This window comes from Haemaphysalis longicornis, unplaced genomic scaffold (assembly GCF_048455015.1).
Source record: "Haemaphysalis longicornis isolate Haplotype H1 unplaced genomic scaffold, Haemaphysalis longicornis Haplotype H1 scaffold_7, whole genome shotgun sequence".
Lineage (NCBI taxonomy): Eukaryota > Metazoa > Arthropoda > Arachnida > Ixodida > Ixodidae > Haemaphysalis > Haemaphysalis longicornis.
Window position 1 is genome coordinate 115,957,229 of NW_027526422.1, and position 15,721 is coordinate 115,972,949.

Here is a 15,721-nt window from a genome sequence, read left to right on the forward strand (position 1 = left end):
CCGCGGCCATTACTTTACCGGCAGAAGAAATATACTTATGCTCCTTCGGAGCACTTTCACTTGGAGATCACTGCTTTTCTTGATATTTTAGCTTCGGGGTAGAGGTGAATTTGTATTTCTTTGATTGTCACATATCCGCATAAAAAAGTCTCTAAAACGCGCAAACAGCCACGCCTATCCGTTGCCATAGTGGTTATTGGTACTTTAATGTGATGCCCGCATAGAAATTCCATTAATTTTTCCCCAATTTACGAAGCGGTGACCTCAACTGGAATTCAAAGAGCGAATCATCTTGAGTTGAGGTGCGCGAATGTTAAAATTTCTTCAGCTAAACATAAACCCCCTCCACCCGCGGTTCACAGCTCTCAGACGAACTTCACGTAAAAGATCAACACTTCTTTCAACTTTTTTCGAAATCCTAAATGCTTGCAGAACGTAGTCAACCAAGGCACCCAGTACTTAGATTAGGTGATCACGAAGAACCTCAGCCAAAAATTACTGCTCTATGCCCATCAGATAACCTCGAAACTTGCTCAAATGATTTTTCTCTCTTTACCGGTCTTGGCGTTCTTCGACCCCTGGAATTACGTCATTGCAGAGGTGTAGCGGCCATTGGCCGTCTTTCCGTCAGTCGCAGCCATGAACGCATTCGATAGCCACTTTAGAAAGGAAGCCACGTAAGCAAAGTGTAAACAAAAGGCGTATCTGCTCCGACGAACAAATCACGCCGTGCCGCCCCGGGCTGGCAATAACTGAAGCCGTTTCAGTGCTTCCAGACACGAAGGAAAGAGTGAAAGCGTTTATCGGAAGCGTTGCAGATTCGATTTAAATCTGCTTTCATCTTCACCCGCGACCACTTTTCTAAACAATGACTTTATCACTACGCGAAACTCCTCTCATTGTTTTTAAATGAAGTGCTGATTTTCTTGTTTGAAACGTATGCCGGACGTAAACCGCTCCCGCCTCTCCATGGTATCTGGCCTGAGGTGGATGTAAAAGTCATAATCGGTAGCCTTTCACTGCACAATCGTCGCTACACAGACGTCCGCGGCCTCACATAGAAACGTATCGAACTACGAAACGGAAACGGTCCTCGTACAAGCGACTTTCTGCCGCCCTGACACACGCCCCTTGTGTATAGGGCGACAACGTATACTGGACGCCCACAGCTGGTAAGTGCAATATTTTTTTTTTGCTTCTGCGACACGTTCGCACAGCATCCCTCCGACTTTCACAGGCCTTGACCTAGACGCGTAACGTAGGCAAATTATTTCCTCGTTCCCTCCTCTTTCTCGGTTTTGTCTAGACTCTCGCCCCAAAAGGCGTGAGGGTGTAAACGATTCATCAGCGGGCTGCGGACGTGACAATGCGCCGCAGACAACGCTGATGGCTCAAAGTCGAACACGCCCGGCATATATAAGCGGAAGCTACTACACACGATACCGAAGCGCGCGTTGTTAGAGCTTGAAGTGAATCTGGCGGTTCGCCAAATGGTGTGCACGAGACGTTGTCAGGAAAGAACGCCACCGCAAAAAGTGGGCGCGGCGCCGATTGCTATAAATGTGCGTCGTCCTGAAAGCGCGTCGCTGGCTTGGATTCGACGGCGTAACGTAATTCAGACATCTTGACCCGTGAGAATGTCTCCCCGTGTCTTTCATAAACTTCTACACTTTTGAGCAGCAGACCACAGCAGCATATAAGGAATTTCTCATGTTTGGCACTGGCGGACGAAACGACGCGGCCGAATTTATTCTTTAATTAGGTTCTTGCCATGGAAGCTACATCTGGGCAAGAGGCTTGCCGTAGTGGAGTGCTACGGAATATATAAACCTCCCGGCATAATGAATAGGCCGCCTATATCTAGGCACACGTGTGTTCTGGTTTTTCGTCTTCGTCGTAAAAACTGCCCGCGCCAGCGTGACAGAACACGTCTCTTCGTGCTCACCAGCACAAGAGACAGGAGTTCGCGCACCAAGTTCGCGCGCGAATTCTTGGTAACCAGGGGCCCAATTCTATGAAAAAAAAAAAAAAAGGCCGTCGTTTTGAAACGACGCTTTTCCTCTATGCGAATGCGTGTGTTCTCGGGTTGGGGTGCCGTCTGAGGGCCGGAGACAGAGCAAAAACCGCTGAGGGGAGCCGTGTAACAAGGCTGCAAGTCGACGTGCGGCACTGGAAAAGTGACCCGCAGCATTGCGTGTCGCATTTACAGTGCCAAGCCGACCTGCGTGTCGCGTTTACAGTGCCGCGTGTCGGCTTTCGCCCTTGTTGCAGTGTTCCTTTCAGCAGGCTGTTTCGACTTCAGTCATCCCTCTTACCGAAAAGGCGCGCGACAGATCAGCCGCTTCACTCCAGAGTGTTAATACGTCCATTTATCCGCACAGTTGCACGGCACCCGAACTAGTGGAACGCTCTTACACTTTATCTGTTCCGCTTCTTCTTCAAGACGAAGAGATTGCGGCAACAAGAAGCACTCCCCGTCCCTTGTCGTGCCTCCTCTCGGCTTCCCTCTCCGGTGGCATGACATGGTTCGTGTATCAATGTCTCGCTGATGGGCACCTAGTGAAGCTGCGATTCGCTTTTCTTTTGCATCTCGCAGAGCATGGCTCGTGAATAGAGGAACGCGGATCTAGTCGCAGCAATGACGGTCGCCGAAAGCCCACCCGCCTGCGCGGCAAAGAAATGCGCGGCGAGCGACGCTTCAAACGACAACGGAAAGAAGAATTCGAGCAGGATACCTTGGTACGGGCCCGACAGCGTACACAGCTGGATGACAGCAGGTGAGACAACCTTGCACGAAAACTTCGCAGTTAGCCCGCAGAAGTTCAGCTTCAACACGTCGCTTTGTTGTGCGGATGTCTTGCATATTTTGGGTGGCTGAGAAATAATCCTAAAGAAATACGCGCGAATGATAAAGGTGTTGCACGCTGTTTCATGAGCATCTAGGAGGGTTTTTTTTTGTTTTTTACACGACGCCATCCACTGGCTAGAATGAATCACTAAAAAAATCATGAACCTCTCCTAAATTGTTTTACTGGCGGGAATACAACTTGCTCAAAAACGTTCCTCTGGAAATAAGTTCTGGAAATCGTTCGCAATTAAAAAGATATTTTCCAAAATAGTTTGTGGTACTGATCCCAAGATTCGTTAATTTAGATAATTTTTTTTTTCTCTGCAGACCGGGCAGGTCAAGCGTGACAAGAAATTTTATTTTTTCTACTTTGTCACCAACACCATGCTTCGCGCACTCGCAATCAGAGAGGCAAAAAAACAATAATTAGAATAGGCAGAATCTGAGATAGTTGGATCATAATTGATTAAATACTGGTCAACCTAAATTAAACTCAGAACACAGACAAAGACGAAAGTCGAAAACGAAAGTCGGCGCTTGTGCTTCGTCTTTCGTCTTTGTCTGTGTCCTGTGTTAAACTTAGGCTGACAAGTATTCAATCATTTAAACAATGATTAGCCTACTTAGGCTTGTTTTAGGGCATAGAACCATTAAATTGTTATTTACAGGCAGGGGGGCGGGGTATACCCCTTCCCTTCAGTCGATTTCGCTACGCGTTGCGTGAGCTTGTTCCCGCAATTTTCCTCTTGTGGTTTCGGAGGTTGGCCATGGACTTTTGCCAACTGCGACGGCACAGGTGAGCAGAGGCTGAACTGAAGAGCAGACGAGAGATGTATCTGTAGTTCCGGTTCTCTTTCGTGCCCTTGCCGCAGTGCGCGCATTATTGGCACAGCTTCCACATATCGCGTCGACGAGTGTGGTCGGGAGACTGCAATGCAGTGTGCAATCTGGAAAGTGTGCGGAACGTCATAGCATTTCATCCGTGGAAGTGCGTCAAGAACGAACAAAAAAAGCATTGTATTGCCCCATATGGTGATAATGGAAACACGAGATGAACATAAATATACAACGATGGGTTGCAAAAATTAATTTCAAAAAGCCTGCTATAACACTTTTAAAAATGCCTTCTGTGGGTAAAAGACTGGCAAAAAGCAAAGTGGCGAGAGAAAAAGCTGCGGAGTGTGTTTGTTTCATTGGTAGCAAGCTGATGCCGACAACTGAAGTTCTCTCGTGCACGCCTCAAAAGCCAGTTCTAGTGTTCGTGTGTGTGTGTGTGCCTAAATTTGTCTGTCTGTCCGTCTGCCTGCCGTTCCGGTTGTGTTCTGTGTTCCTCCTGTCCAGGGTAATGGACAGGGTCTACACAGTGTTTCTACTGTTTCGTTTTTATTCGATTAGGCTTTCATTTACCCGAATATTTTCTAACACACATATTTAGTATGGCAGCTAAATGAGTTTTTGCCAGGTTGTCTAAATTCCGACCGGAAATTCTGATATTCTCGTCGTAAATCAGGCGCCACAAAGTCATTTCATTCGGAATTTCTTCGAGCATGCAGTACCTGTGCACCCGCGTTTGCGGCGTTTTATTTCGGCGTGTTCACGCTGGTTTTTAATGCTTTTTTCTACAGGAGCATGCGCACTTGCCACGTTTTTCGGAGTTGGAGGAAGGCGATCGTCAGGCTTCCTCTACGTGGCCATCCTGGAAACGTTCCATGCCACCAGGAGTCAAGCGGCCTGGCCCGTCATACTGCTCGGCGGCGTTCTGCTGTTGACGGGTGAGTACGCAGTCGCACAAGAAACGTATGAGAAAAGCGTGGTCCCTAAAAACATTGACCAGATTTAATAGTTGTGAACGTGCCTATCGCGATCTAAAGGGGAAGTCCTCGCACAGACGGCTTCAGTGGGTGATTTAGAGAGACATTAAGCGACCAAGCACTGGCGAAGCAGCCGCTAAACCCTGGCATAGTCAGGTGGAAACACAGCGTCCAGGCTCCGAGTGGGCACAGCTGCGACGCCTTTCCACAGCGGATTACTTGACGCAACGTCGCACCTATACCCCACTTGTGCTCCGGTGGCTCAAGTTCATTTACACGCGATGAATGACCATGCAAAACATGGTGTAGTAGAGCTTTCGCTCTAGAAATTACGAGGCAATTTTTTCCGCTCAGTTGCGTTGGAAAGCCGAAGGAGTAATGCTGTAGCGACAGTTTTAGAGCACGTTATCGCCATCATCACTGCCAGCCACCGCAGAATGAAAGGCCCTGTCGAAATCTTGCGGAGGCGCTTCTATTCTGTGCCGACCAAATTTATTCTGTACACGTAAATTCTGCCACGTCACCCTTCAACCAAATTTATGTCTGCACTGCTCGTGAGCCTCATTCTCGGTAGTCATTATGTTACTCGGGTGGTTTTACGCATGGTAGGTCTCCACTATAAATGCCCTACCCAACTTCGCTTCTGTCGCCACATCTGGCCTTAAGTGTAACCCCACCCTGGTTTACTTCAAGACCTGCGACGCTAGCTTCTTGAGAACTTCCCCTAGCATCATTCTTTCCGTTGGGTTCACCGAATTTTCGTTTGTAAATCTTTACTAAAAATACCCCACCCCCAACCCAGCACAAGTTATGACTGGAAGTAAGTACACATTGCTTAATTTTTATTTATTTGTGACAGGGATAACCTACTGTAGATTATTTTGGCTTAACAAATGCACCGAAGTGGCACAAATTCTGCTCATGGTTTGTTCCTAATGGTTGTATACGTTTTTTTTTTCATTGCTTTTTTGTTGTTTGGCTACAACGGGCTTCCGAACCATTAAAAATAAGAGGTGGCTTTTCAGCTTCGGGATCATCGCGCAACATGAGGCACACGTGCGCTACCTGCGACTCAGACAGCCACTCAGGCGGTGGTCGTGACATCCCCATATCTCGTTTACTTCTCTTCGTGTCGTCTTTCTACGCTGAGCGAGCCGGGAATCCCGATATCCTTCCAGGAGAAGAGTCGAAACCTGTATAGGCAACGCTGCTGCTTCAAGTGCCGCACTGAAGGACCTATAACGTGGTGGAGCCTATCAGCTGAGTGGCTATTTTGTATGGCCTTCTACACCGCAATCTGATCTCTGCAATACCACCCGAAATGAGCACTTGTAACTAGCCTCCTATGCACGCCTGTTACTCCAGGAGTCTTGAAGACGTTACTCAACAAAAGAGTCCCTACGTGACCACTGGTTTCTTCTCAAGCGCTGATAAACGCAGGTCATCACGACTCTGTAACGCTAAAGTAGAAGGCTTTTAGCGAATGAATACGTAAACCTAACGAAGCCTCTTGGCCACATTGGGAAATTACTGTCCTTACCGTCACACAAAAAAGTCTAGTGCCAATACTTCGTTCTGGGAAGCAGTGTCGGTACAGTTTACACTTTACTATATTCTGCACCGTATTTTTTCGTCATTTGCGAGAGCCAGCGCTTTCCAGTCAAATATTCGCGTTGCCCGCGGGGCACTTACCACACGCATTCTTTTCGAGCAGCTCCACACTTCTCTTTTTGTGTTAATTCCAAAGATTTCTAAGCAGAATAGTTCGGTGGAGACGAGTAAGGTTAAATGTATTGAAACATGTTGTTCTAAGCAGCGAACTCTGAGAAGCTGTGGGGATACGGCTCAAAGCGCCAGGGTTCGTGGTCAGGATGCCTGTCTGAATACAGTTCCACGTACACTGTTTACCTGCCGATGTCGGGAGCGCTGCGGACCACGGAAAGTCCACAGAAGATGGCAAACGTTTTCGGTCGATGCCGATGTAGAGCAATATGGGCAAGTAGGGCCAAATGGTGCCACTCGATTCGGTGACCAGGTGTGGGTGACAACTGGTGTATGTGCCGCACCAACGCGAATCCTCCATACTACCACCTGCTCGCGGCGGGTGAGCTCCAAAATTATCCAGCTTCTGCTTAGCCCTAGAAAACGCTGCGTTTTATGATATGCTGGATAACACGAAACGGGCATCCTACGTAAAGCTAGCGGAAGATTTATGCACATTAGACTATGGTAGACGTGGATTTATTCTACTTGATCCCGTAGTTTCCTGAGCAGCACTTGCTTGAGCGCTTAGCCAGAAAGGAGAAATGCTTTTAACCTTTCAAGGGCAGAAAAAAAAACAACTTTTACGCCGTATTTCATGGTTACGTGTTTCAGGCTGGCTCCAATCTTACTCACATTAAATATTGCTTGCACCGGTCTCGCGTCTGTTTCTTTTTTGTGTGGTTTAGGCCGCTCACGATTGACACAGAAAGTATTTTGCCTTTTCTGACAAGGCATCACTCACCACTGTGGCGAGCCGGCTTTGGAGGCCTAAATTTTGCAGACGCTTCACTTCGATCTCTTGTAAAAAGAGACTGTAAACAACGCTGACAGGACTTATCGAGGCCTACTGAGAGGCACCTCAGAGCGAAAGCACTCTTTATCAGCATCGAATGGGCGCTGTCTAGAGATAGAAGGCCCACTCTTGACCAGTGCTCGTGCTCACAGCAAAGGCGCGGAGCGTGTTGAAGAGTTAGCTCAAAGTCGAGGTACTGGACGCCATCGTTCTTAGTGGCCCCTAAATAAAGATCAAAACATCTGAGTTGGTGCTGAAAATGGTAATAAAATAGTCAGCAGACTCGTTCACGTATTCATGAGCAGTTTTGCTTAACGAAAAAAATCACCTACGTAGCACAATATTGTACCAATAGGAATGTCTAATTCTAAAAGTAGTGCACAATGCGCTCTTAGAGATACACGCTGAGATATATCTGTAATTATTTATTTATCCTTGCAACAGCTTATGCGTTGCATGAAGATTTGTTATGAGCTGCTATCTGTTCACAATAAACAGTTGCTGCTGGCACCTTGTGCTCCTTGCGCGTATTTTTGGTGATATTTGTTTTTGATGATTTCCGTATTCCTGAGCAGTCGCTTAGGAGTAATACCGGTCTTGGCTCGCCACTTTTTACGTGTACCCTACAGTACGGCTGGTTGGCTCATGGGTTCAAAATGAGCGGTTTACTGGTTCAATATACTCTCCCCTGTTGTACTTCACGTCGTCCACTACACACCCACACACTCACACACACAGACACACCCACATACATACGCCGAGTCTTTTTCTCAGTAACATTAAGCTTCTTAGCGGAGCGATCTTTTCGTGGTCAGCTGCGAACAACCACTTAAATTTCACATCCGAAGAAGCAGTAGCTTCCAGGGAAATTCCGAGATTTTTTCGGGTAGCGTCAGCGAGTCCGCCAGCCTGTTTGCTATGTAACCTTGAATAATTTTTTGGCGTTTTTCACCCTCACACGTCCCGAGAAAATCACTAAATGCGTATATCAAGATCGCTAAAAAAAAGTAGTTTAAGCAAGCGACGTTGCTCGCGATAAGAAAATGCTTTCAAAGTTGCACCATTTTCACAACAAAGAAATGTGAGCCTAAAGCAACTAAGTGTAGTTTGAGCTTTTCCGCAAGGTGATTACAACTTGCTCAGAAAAATAAACGATATTATAGTTGCCGCATCATGATGGAAAACGTTACGTTCTTAAGAATTATCTGCGCCTCCTCAAAGGTGGGCACGCTGATAGTCGCAAATGAACTGTCATATGTTGTCCTCCGATACTGCAGGTCTGATCGCAGGGCCCCTAGCGCATCGCTTCACCGCTCGACCTGTGGCACTCGTCGGAGGCTGTATTGGAGCATGCGGCCTAATTGCGACATATTTTGCCACCAGCATCGAGCACCTCGTGTTTTGCTTGGGTATTACTCACGGTAAGTTTGCACTATTCTTAGTGCTCGTAGTGGCCAAGTTTGCGAACAGTTCTGGTGTGCTGTTCAGGGTTAAACTAGTAGGCATTAGCACCGGAACTTTTGCACAAACAAGTTTTTGTACTCGCGAGGACCACTTTTACAGCAGCATTGCTAGTGTGCGCACATAGCCTGCGGTGAATTCGACAGCTGTACTCTTTCGATGGCAGTGCAGCAGCCTGCTATCTCCACTGGGAGCTCCGTAATTATGTCAAATGTGAAATATATCTGGTACCGATAAATAACAGGTATTCTGTCTGTCTGCCTGCCTGCCTGCCTGCCTGTCTGTCTGCCTGTCTGCCTGTCTGTCTGCCTGTCTGCCTGTCTGTCTGTCTGCCTGTCTGTCTGTCTGTCTGTCTGTCTGTCTGTCTGTCTGTCTGTCTGTCTGTCTGTCTGTCGGACTGACTGACTGACTGCCCGTCTGTCTGTCTGACTGACTGATTGCCGGACTTCTGCTGTTTCCTTCCTTCCTTCCTTCCTTCCTTCCTTCCTTCCTTCCTTCCTTCCTTCCTTCCTTCTTTCTTCCTGTCTGTCTGTCTGTCTGTCTGTCTGTCTGTCTGTCTGTCTGTCTGTCGGACTGACTGACTGACTGCCCGTCTGTCTGTCTGACTGACTGATTGTCGGACTTCTTCTGTTTCCTTCCTTCCTTCCTTCCTTCCTCCCTTCCTTCCTTCTTTCTTCCTGTCTGTCTGTCTGTCTGTCTGTCTGTCTGGCTTTAAGCAAATCTGTTGGGCAAGTTGGTGCATTATGATTCAAAAAATAGAGCGCGACTTGGACAACGACGGTAAAGAAGGACCAGGGGACAAGAGCGCTTGTCCCGTCGTCCTTCTTTACCATCTTTGTCCAAGTCGCGCTCTATTTTTTTAGTCTGTCTGTCTGTCAGTCTGTCTGTCTGTCTGTCTGTCTGTCTGTCTGTCTGACTGACTGACTGACTGACTGACTGACTGACTGACTAACTGACTGACTGACTGACTTCCGGTCTTTTTCTGTTTCCTTCCTTCCTTCCTTCTTTCATGCATTCCTTCTTTCTTTCCTTCTTTCTTTTTTTCTGTCTGTCTGTCTATCTGTCTGCCGGTCGGTCTGTCTGTCCGTCTGCCTTCTTTTCTGGCAACGATGGGGTAGCCAGGAAAGTTTTGGCCGGAAGCAGACATTTACAAAACATTTTTTTTTTTTTTTGGCTATGCGTTGCCTTCTGCTCGTGAGTATCCGGGAGCGCCCAATTGGTCGCTTCTGTGAACTTTAAGTGCGTGTTCAGCACACGAAACACGCGCCGACAGATTAATGTAAGTGTTACTCATAACACAGGCGTTCAAACTGTGCCGCCACTTCTTTTTCAGCTCCCTTGGCTATAGAAGCCGTTGTTTTTTTAACCTGATTCGAAGTAGCAAACACTGCGAACCTTTTCGAGTATCTCTTTTTCTTAATTTCTGAGCGCCTATCATGTGCCTAAAACCCTACCTTCCGGCCCCGGCGAGACGTTGGGTGTGTTGACGTCTGCCCAGGACTGCAAATTGTCGAAGGAGCTCACGTAATCTCCTACTTAGCGCACTTAAAACTGTAGCGTCGATGAAGAAAAAACCCACCCAGTCTGACACCTACTTCTCATGGAGGCTTCTACCATACAAAACTATGTTTTCATTGCCTTGATGCACACTAAAACACATACAATATTTTCTTACAGCCATCGGCAGCGGCATGTTGTTCGTGGTAATTCCGACCGTGATCAACGAGCACTTCATCAAGTACAAAGGTCTCGCCATGGGGATCAACTTTGCCGGGTCCACCATGGGCACTTTCGTCTTCCCAAAGTTCCTTGAGCTTGCCACGAACCAATACGGGTTCAAGAGTGCCATGTTGCTCTTTGGAGCTCTTTCTCTGAATGCCGTCGCCTTTGGACTGTTTCTGCGCCAACCTTCCTGGCTTAAGAAACAGCTTGTCAAGGAGCAAGAAACCACCACGATGACAAAAGAAACCGTGAAGGACACCCCAAGCAACAAATCGTGCAACAGCATCGCCAACTCGAGTTGTAGTGTTGACTGTGAAAAGCAGCCTGTGAAAGAGAGGCAGCTCGTTCCAGGATCCTTTCGCCATGGCCTCACGGTGTTTTTGTGTCCAATGTTTTACGTCGTGATGTACTCTTACATAGCGTTCAGCTTCGCCTTCGAGTGCTACATCTCCCTCCTCATAGACTTTGCGACGGACCGCGGTATACAAGTGTCTCACGCGGTCACCATGTTGTCGACGAGCTCAGTGGCTGACCTGGTCGGGCGGTTGACACTGCCTGCGCTGGCCGACAGGGGTTTCTTCACGCGACAGACGGTGATGACGGTCAGCTTCGTCTTCATGGGCGCCCTCTACCTCCTGCTTCCCCTTGCTGACTCTTACGCGCTGGTGTTCGCGATGGCCACAGCGATTGCCTTCTGCATCGGAACCACGGTTGTGCTCTTCTCGGTACTTCTGGCTGAGTACGTGGGCGTCGCTCGAGTGTCCATGGCGTATGGAATGGTGTCCGCGTCCGCGGGAATGACGTCACTGGCGAAGCCTCTCGTCATAGGTAAGTGGGCCTGTATTTTGTTCCCGGAAAAAGGATACACATTTACTCTTACTCTGAGTACAGAGTAAATAACAGTAAAAGAAGAGTAACAGAATGTCTTTATTCTGAGTAGAGCGCCGTTTCCCGCGGGGAGAGCACTGCCAGTCGGCATTTTACCGACCAATGAATCAGGAGCACTATCGGTTGTTCAGTTTCCCATTGCTTATTCTTTAGGAGCGTGATTTGGTTTATATTTTCAAAAGTTTTTATTTAGCCGTTTGCCACCCGTACTTCAGTGCGCTGAAAATACTACTTGACATTCTAACAACTGTGAATTGCCTCGAACGCACACCCAGGAATTCCCTAATAAACCGAAGTTTTACTGTCCTCACTGATACCACTGTACGCCAATACACCCCACAGGAAAGGCAACTTTCTCTGATGATGATGATGAATGACCGATGGGGAAGTGAAAGAAAAAAACGCTTCTCACGGCCGGAATCAAACCTGAGTCCCTCGCGTTATGAAGCCGGCGTCTATCCGATTACTCCATTTCGACATGGTCGTCGAATCGGTGGGAAAAACTCAGAGTACAACCGAAGAATCCGTCACGAGAAGAATGGCGTTGCTCCCCGTGCCGTAAGGCTGTTAACCACAAGACGTTCTGCTTAACTTGCCACTTGGAGGTTTTGTTCATTAGGCCTAACGTAACATGTTAGGGTTTAACACCTCAAACCGGCACCCACTCAAAATATTGCTCACTGAACGCTAAGAAACCGCTGATTAGCGCCGCACACCCCAAATCCAAATGCAAGGCTTCCGGGACGCACATCCCAGAGTTGCTGTGGTTATTCTAGGAAAGTGGTGCGCACATCCGGAGTTCCACATACTCGCAGTGTGGGATTGGCCAACGAAAGAATCTATCGCGAGAAAACTTCGCCTTCAACCATCGTCGTTGGCAGACGGAGGGGTGCACGACTTTTTTGTGCGACTAGGATGACATGGATAAACACGCAAAACGAGTGCACTTAGGTTGCACCTAGGTCGGGGCAGCGTGTACTGAACGCCCGGTATTATACGGCTTCGCGGTGGTCATTTAAATGCTCTTCACTATTTTAACTTCCCTCAGCATTCGGCAGCGTCGCACACGAGGCCATTCGAAGAAGGATGACATGCATAGGGGTTCGAGAACGCATGTTCCAGTGGCCATGTGACTACTTGCAAGACCGCTACGTCTACATGGCCACCAGTGATGGCGCAACGGCCAAACATCCCGTCACGCAAGGAGTTCCTCAGGGCGGCGCCTTGAGCCCGACGCTTTTTAGCATTTGTCTCATACGCCTCCCAACAGTCCTGCCCAAAGATGTTAACATTTCACTCTACGCAGACAACATCTGCACCTGGGCTTCAGGCAGGAACCGTCGAAACATTCGCGCCGCACTCCAGAAGGCAATTGTGCAGATGAGAAAATATCTCAGATGCTGTGGTCTCATTTTTTCCCCTGAGTAGTGTGCTGTGATGGCATTCACGCGGCGCGATGTTTCTCGTTATACACTCACCGTAGAAGGTAGTCCAATACCTTCTGTCAAGTCCCACAAGTTTCTCCGAGTGACGTTTGACCACTCAATGTCATGGGCCCCACATATTCGGTAACTGAAGGAGCGGCTCCTGTGTTTTGTGCGCATTCTGCGTGTGCTCGGTGGAAATTCGTGGGGCTTCACTGCATCCTGCGTTTTTTTACTATATAAAGCCCTTTTTGACGGCCTCTTTCATTACTTTCATTACAGCCTACCGGCCCTACATCAGCTATCGCCTACAAGCCTAAAGGTCATAGACTCAGTGCTGGCTAAAGCTATGCCCACCTGCCTGGGTCTGCCTAAATGCACATCGACGGTTGGAACTCCGTGCGAAGCTCGGTGCTTTTCCGCCACAGTGCTACAACTCCAAGAGGTCCTTCGAACGTCTTTGCGCCATTTGACTCGATGTCATACGCATCCTTTGGCAGACATCTCAGCACAGCATGTTAGACGCCTGTCTCCAGCGAAATTTTAAAGACCTCAAAAGTCGATGGTAGCACCGTGGATACTGGCGCCATGGAAAATTTGCACAACAATACCCGGAATCAGCAAAAAGTCCGCCATGCCCGCGGCCGCGCTCAAGTTCTTCACACTCGAGTATATCTCCAGTACCTACGAAGGCTACACAGATGTTTATGCGGATGGCTCGGTTCGCCCGGGCTCATCCGCCATCGGCGTGTGGATCCCGGCAGCCCGGTGCACTATCCAAAGAAAACTTAGCCACGAAACATCGTCGACTGCTACCGAACTTGCAGCTGTGCTGCACTTCACTACATCAGCGGACATCATGCCCAGCAATGGGTAATATTCCTAGACTCTCGCAGCGGCTTACAAGCCCTCCGAAAGCTTCACAACAACCACAATCAGCTTGTATGTTAAATTGGCGAAATTCACACAATGGCAGTGCGCGAAGGTCATGACATCTATCTTCAGTGGCTGCCTGGTCACTCGGGCATGCAAGGCAATATTAGATCTGATGCAGCCGCCAGTGCAGGCCACTTTATGAGCAGTAAGACCCAGCTTCCTTCCTCCCGAGGCGACAGCAACGCCCTTATCCTCGCAAGTGCATGGACTGCACAAACGTCGAAGTGGCAGGACCCTCACCACCGGTATCTACCACTGCAAGCTATTGACCCGCACTACAACTTCCGCTTTCCAAGCAGCATCAACAATCGGTGTGAAGGAGTGTTGCACCGACTACGCCTGAATGTAGCATTTACTCGGAGCTTTAAGTTCAAGATAGGTTGGGACGATTCCCCTCTGTACCGGACTTGCGATGTGCGTGACACTGTAGATCACTTTCTGTGCGTCTGCCCTCGATTCGCTGCGGCGCGGAAAACTGCAGTGAGCTCCCTCTTTCGTGTACGCCATGGAGGCAGTCTGGAACTTCGTAATTTTCTTGGGCCCTGGGCCAATACCGCTGACAGTACCTTAAGTACAAAAGTTCTACTCCAGTTCCTACGAGACACTGAACTAGACAAATTTCTCTAGATCATAGACAGAGCAAGTGTGTCGCGATGTGTACTCTTTCGCACTGTGGCGTCCATCTATTTACTTTGCTTGTGTTGGTGTCACTGGCGTTCATCTATTTATTTTTCTTGGGTTGGTGCTGTTACTCTTTTTTTCGCGTCATTTACTTTTCATTCTGTTTCAGTGTTTGCATTAACGATTATCTTTTCAATTGTATTTCTATGTCCGGACTCTGCTGGAAGCATTCTCTTGTTTTTACTTTCCTTTTTTTTCAGCGTTTCTTGTTTGTCTTCTTCCTGCTGTAACCCTAATGTCTAATATTCACCACCCATCAACATAGTCACCCCCCATCTGATGTAGCGAGCCTTGTCCCTAGCAGAGCTGACCTCACCAGTTCACATTAAAGAGCCTCTCTCTCAACACAAGATTCAGGTATTATTTTGTTAGCTGCTCGATGGTCTGCAAACCTGGCCACTGCGATGACGGCGGCCACGTCGAACCTTCGCAAACACGCTACCACTCCAGTGGGTTCATGGTTGCCTTGGGAGATTTAAACGTATATCCCGAACGGGATGCCAACAAATTTATACCACTATTCATGCTTGAGATATGTGATGTGGCGCTATTCTAAAGCACGTTCAATTCTTTTTATTTTTTATTGCGCAGGTTACTTTCGAGACAAGGTGGGTGCTTACGACAACCTGTTCCGTCTGTGCGGAGTGACCGTCATGCTTGGAGCGGTCATGTGGATCTTCGTCCATATGCGCGAGTGCACGAACAAAACGCAAACGTGGACTGTGAAGAACAACATACCATGCACAACAAACGGATGTGCTTTGTCGGGCAAAAAAAGCTAAGGACGGCAAGAACGCGCCTAACGGAGTGCCAAATAGGAATAGTTGCTGGCGGCTAACATGGACTGAGGACAATGTCTTGGCCATCTCTCCCTTCAACGAAACAGTGCTCGTTTTCATTGGGTGAAAGTCGCGTAGTGCCCAAGCTGGCAAGAGGTGCGCAAGTACTTAAATATATCGCTGAAGGTGGATGTTACTGTGTTTTAGAATAATCACAAACACCACAAAAGACTGCGACACAAAATATGGCAGTCACACTAACTGAACTTCAATGTCTAGTGCCCCATCTTCAGTGTTTCCATCTCCGCTCACCGTGTTGTCACCTGTCGCCCACTGTTTTTCTCTCTCTTTTTTGCTCATTTTCGCTTCCATCTAAGGACGACAGCAAGCTAGGATGCACACTGACCAGAATTACCGCCTTTCGGTTATACCCTCCACTTCTCTTTTTCTTTAAAACGCGGTATAAGCTTACTTTCAAAAACTGACGGTAGTGTCAGTTCTTGATTCTGCCACCATAAAAACATTGCTTATGGAAGAATGAAGGTGCTGTCTTTTATTTGAGCCTCTGTGATGAAAGGCTGGTGCATCCCGCACTGCTGGGTTTATACCTTTAC

The 15,721-nt window shown here is 48.1% G+C and overlaps 1 protein-coding gene across 6 annotated transcripts in view; it reads left to right on the forward strand.

Annotated features, from left to right (window-relative positions):
* The window catches only part of LOC144146851 (monocarboxylate transporter 12-like), a 74,827-nt gene extending 59,529 nt beyond the window's left edge, over positions 1-15,298 (forward strand). For 4 of the 6 annotated variants that reach the window (XM_077678801.1, XM_077678797.1, XM_077678802.1 and 1 more), the window contains exons 2-6: positions 2,597-2,777; positions 4,474-4,620; positions 8,494-8,637; positions 10,355-11,227; positions 14,920-15,298. In XM_077678801.1, coding sequence (XP_077534927.1) covers positions 2,639-2,777; positions 4,474-4,620; positions 8,494-8,637; positions 10,355-11,227; positions 14,920-15,110 — 1,494 coding nt within the window. In that variant the 5' untranslated portion in view covers positions 2,597-2,638 and the 3' untranslated portion in view covers positions 15,111-15,298. Of the gene's footprint in view, positions 1-1,151; positions 1,173-2,306; positions 2,526-2,596; positions 2,778-4,473; positions 4,621-8,493; positions 8,638-10,354; positions 11,228-14,919 lie in introns of those variants that run through there. The other 2 variants (XM_077678803.1, XM_077678800.1) reach the window with 2 other exon arrangements.
* The last annotated feature ends 423 nt before the right edge of the window (positions 15,299-15,721 follow it).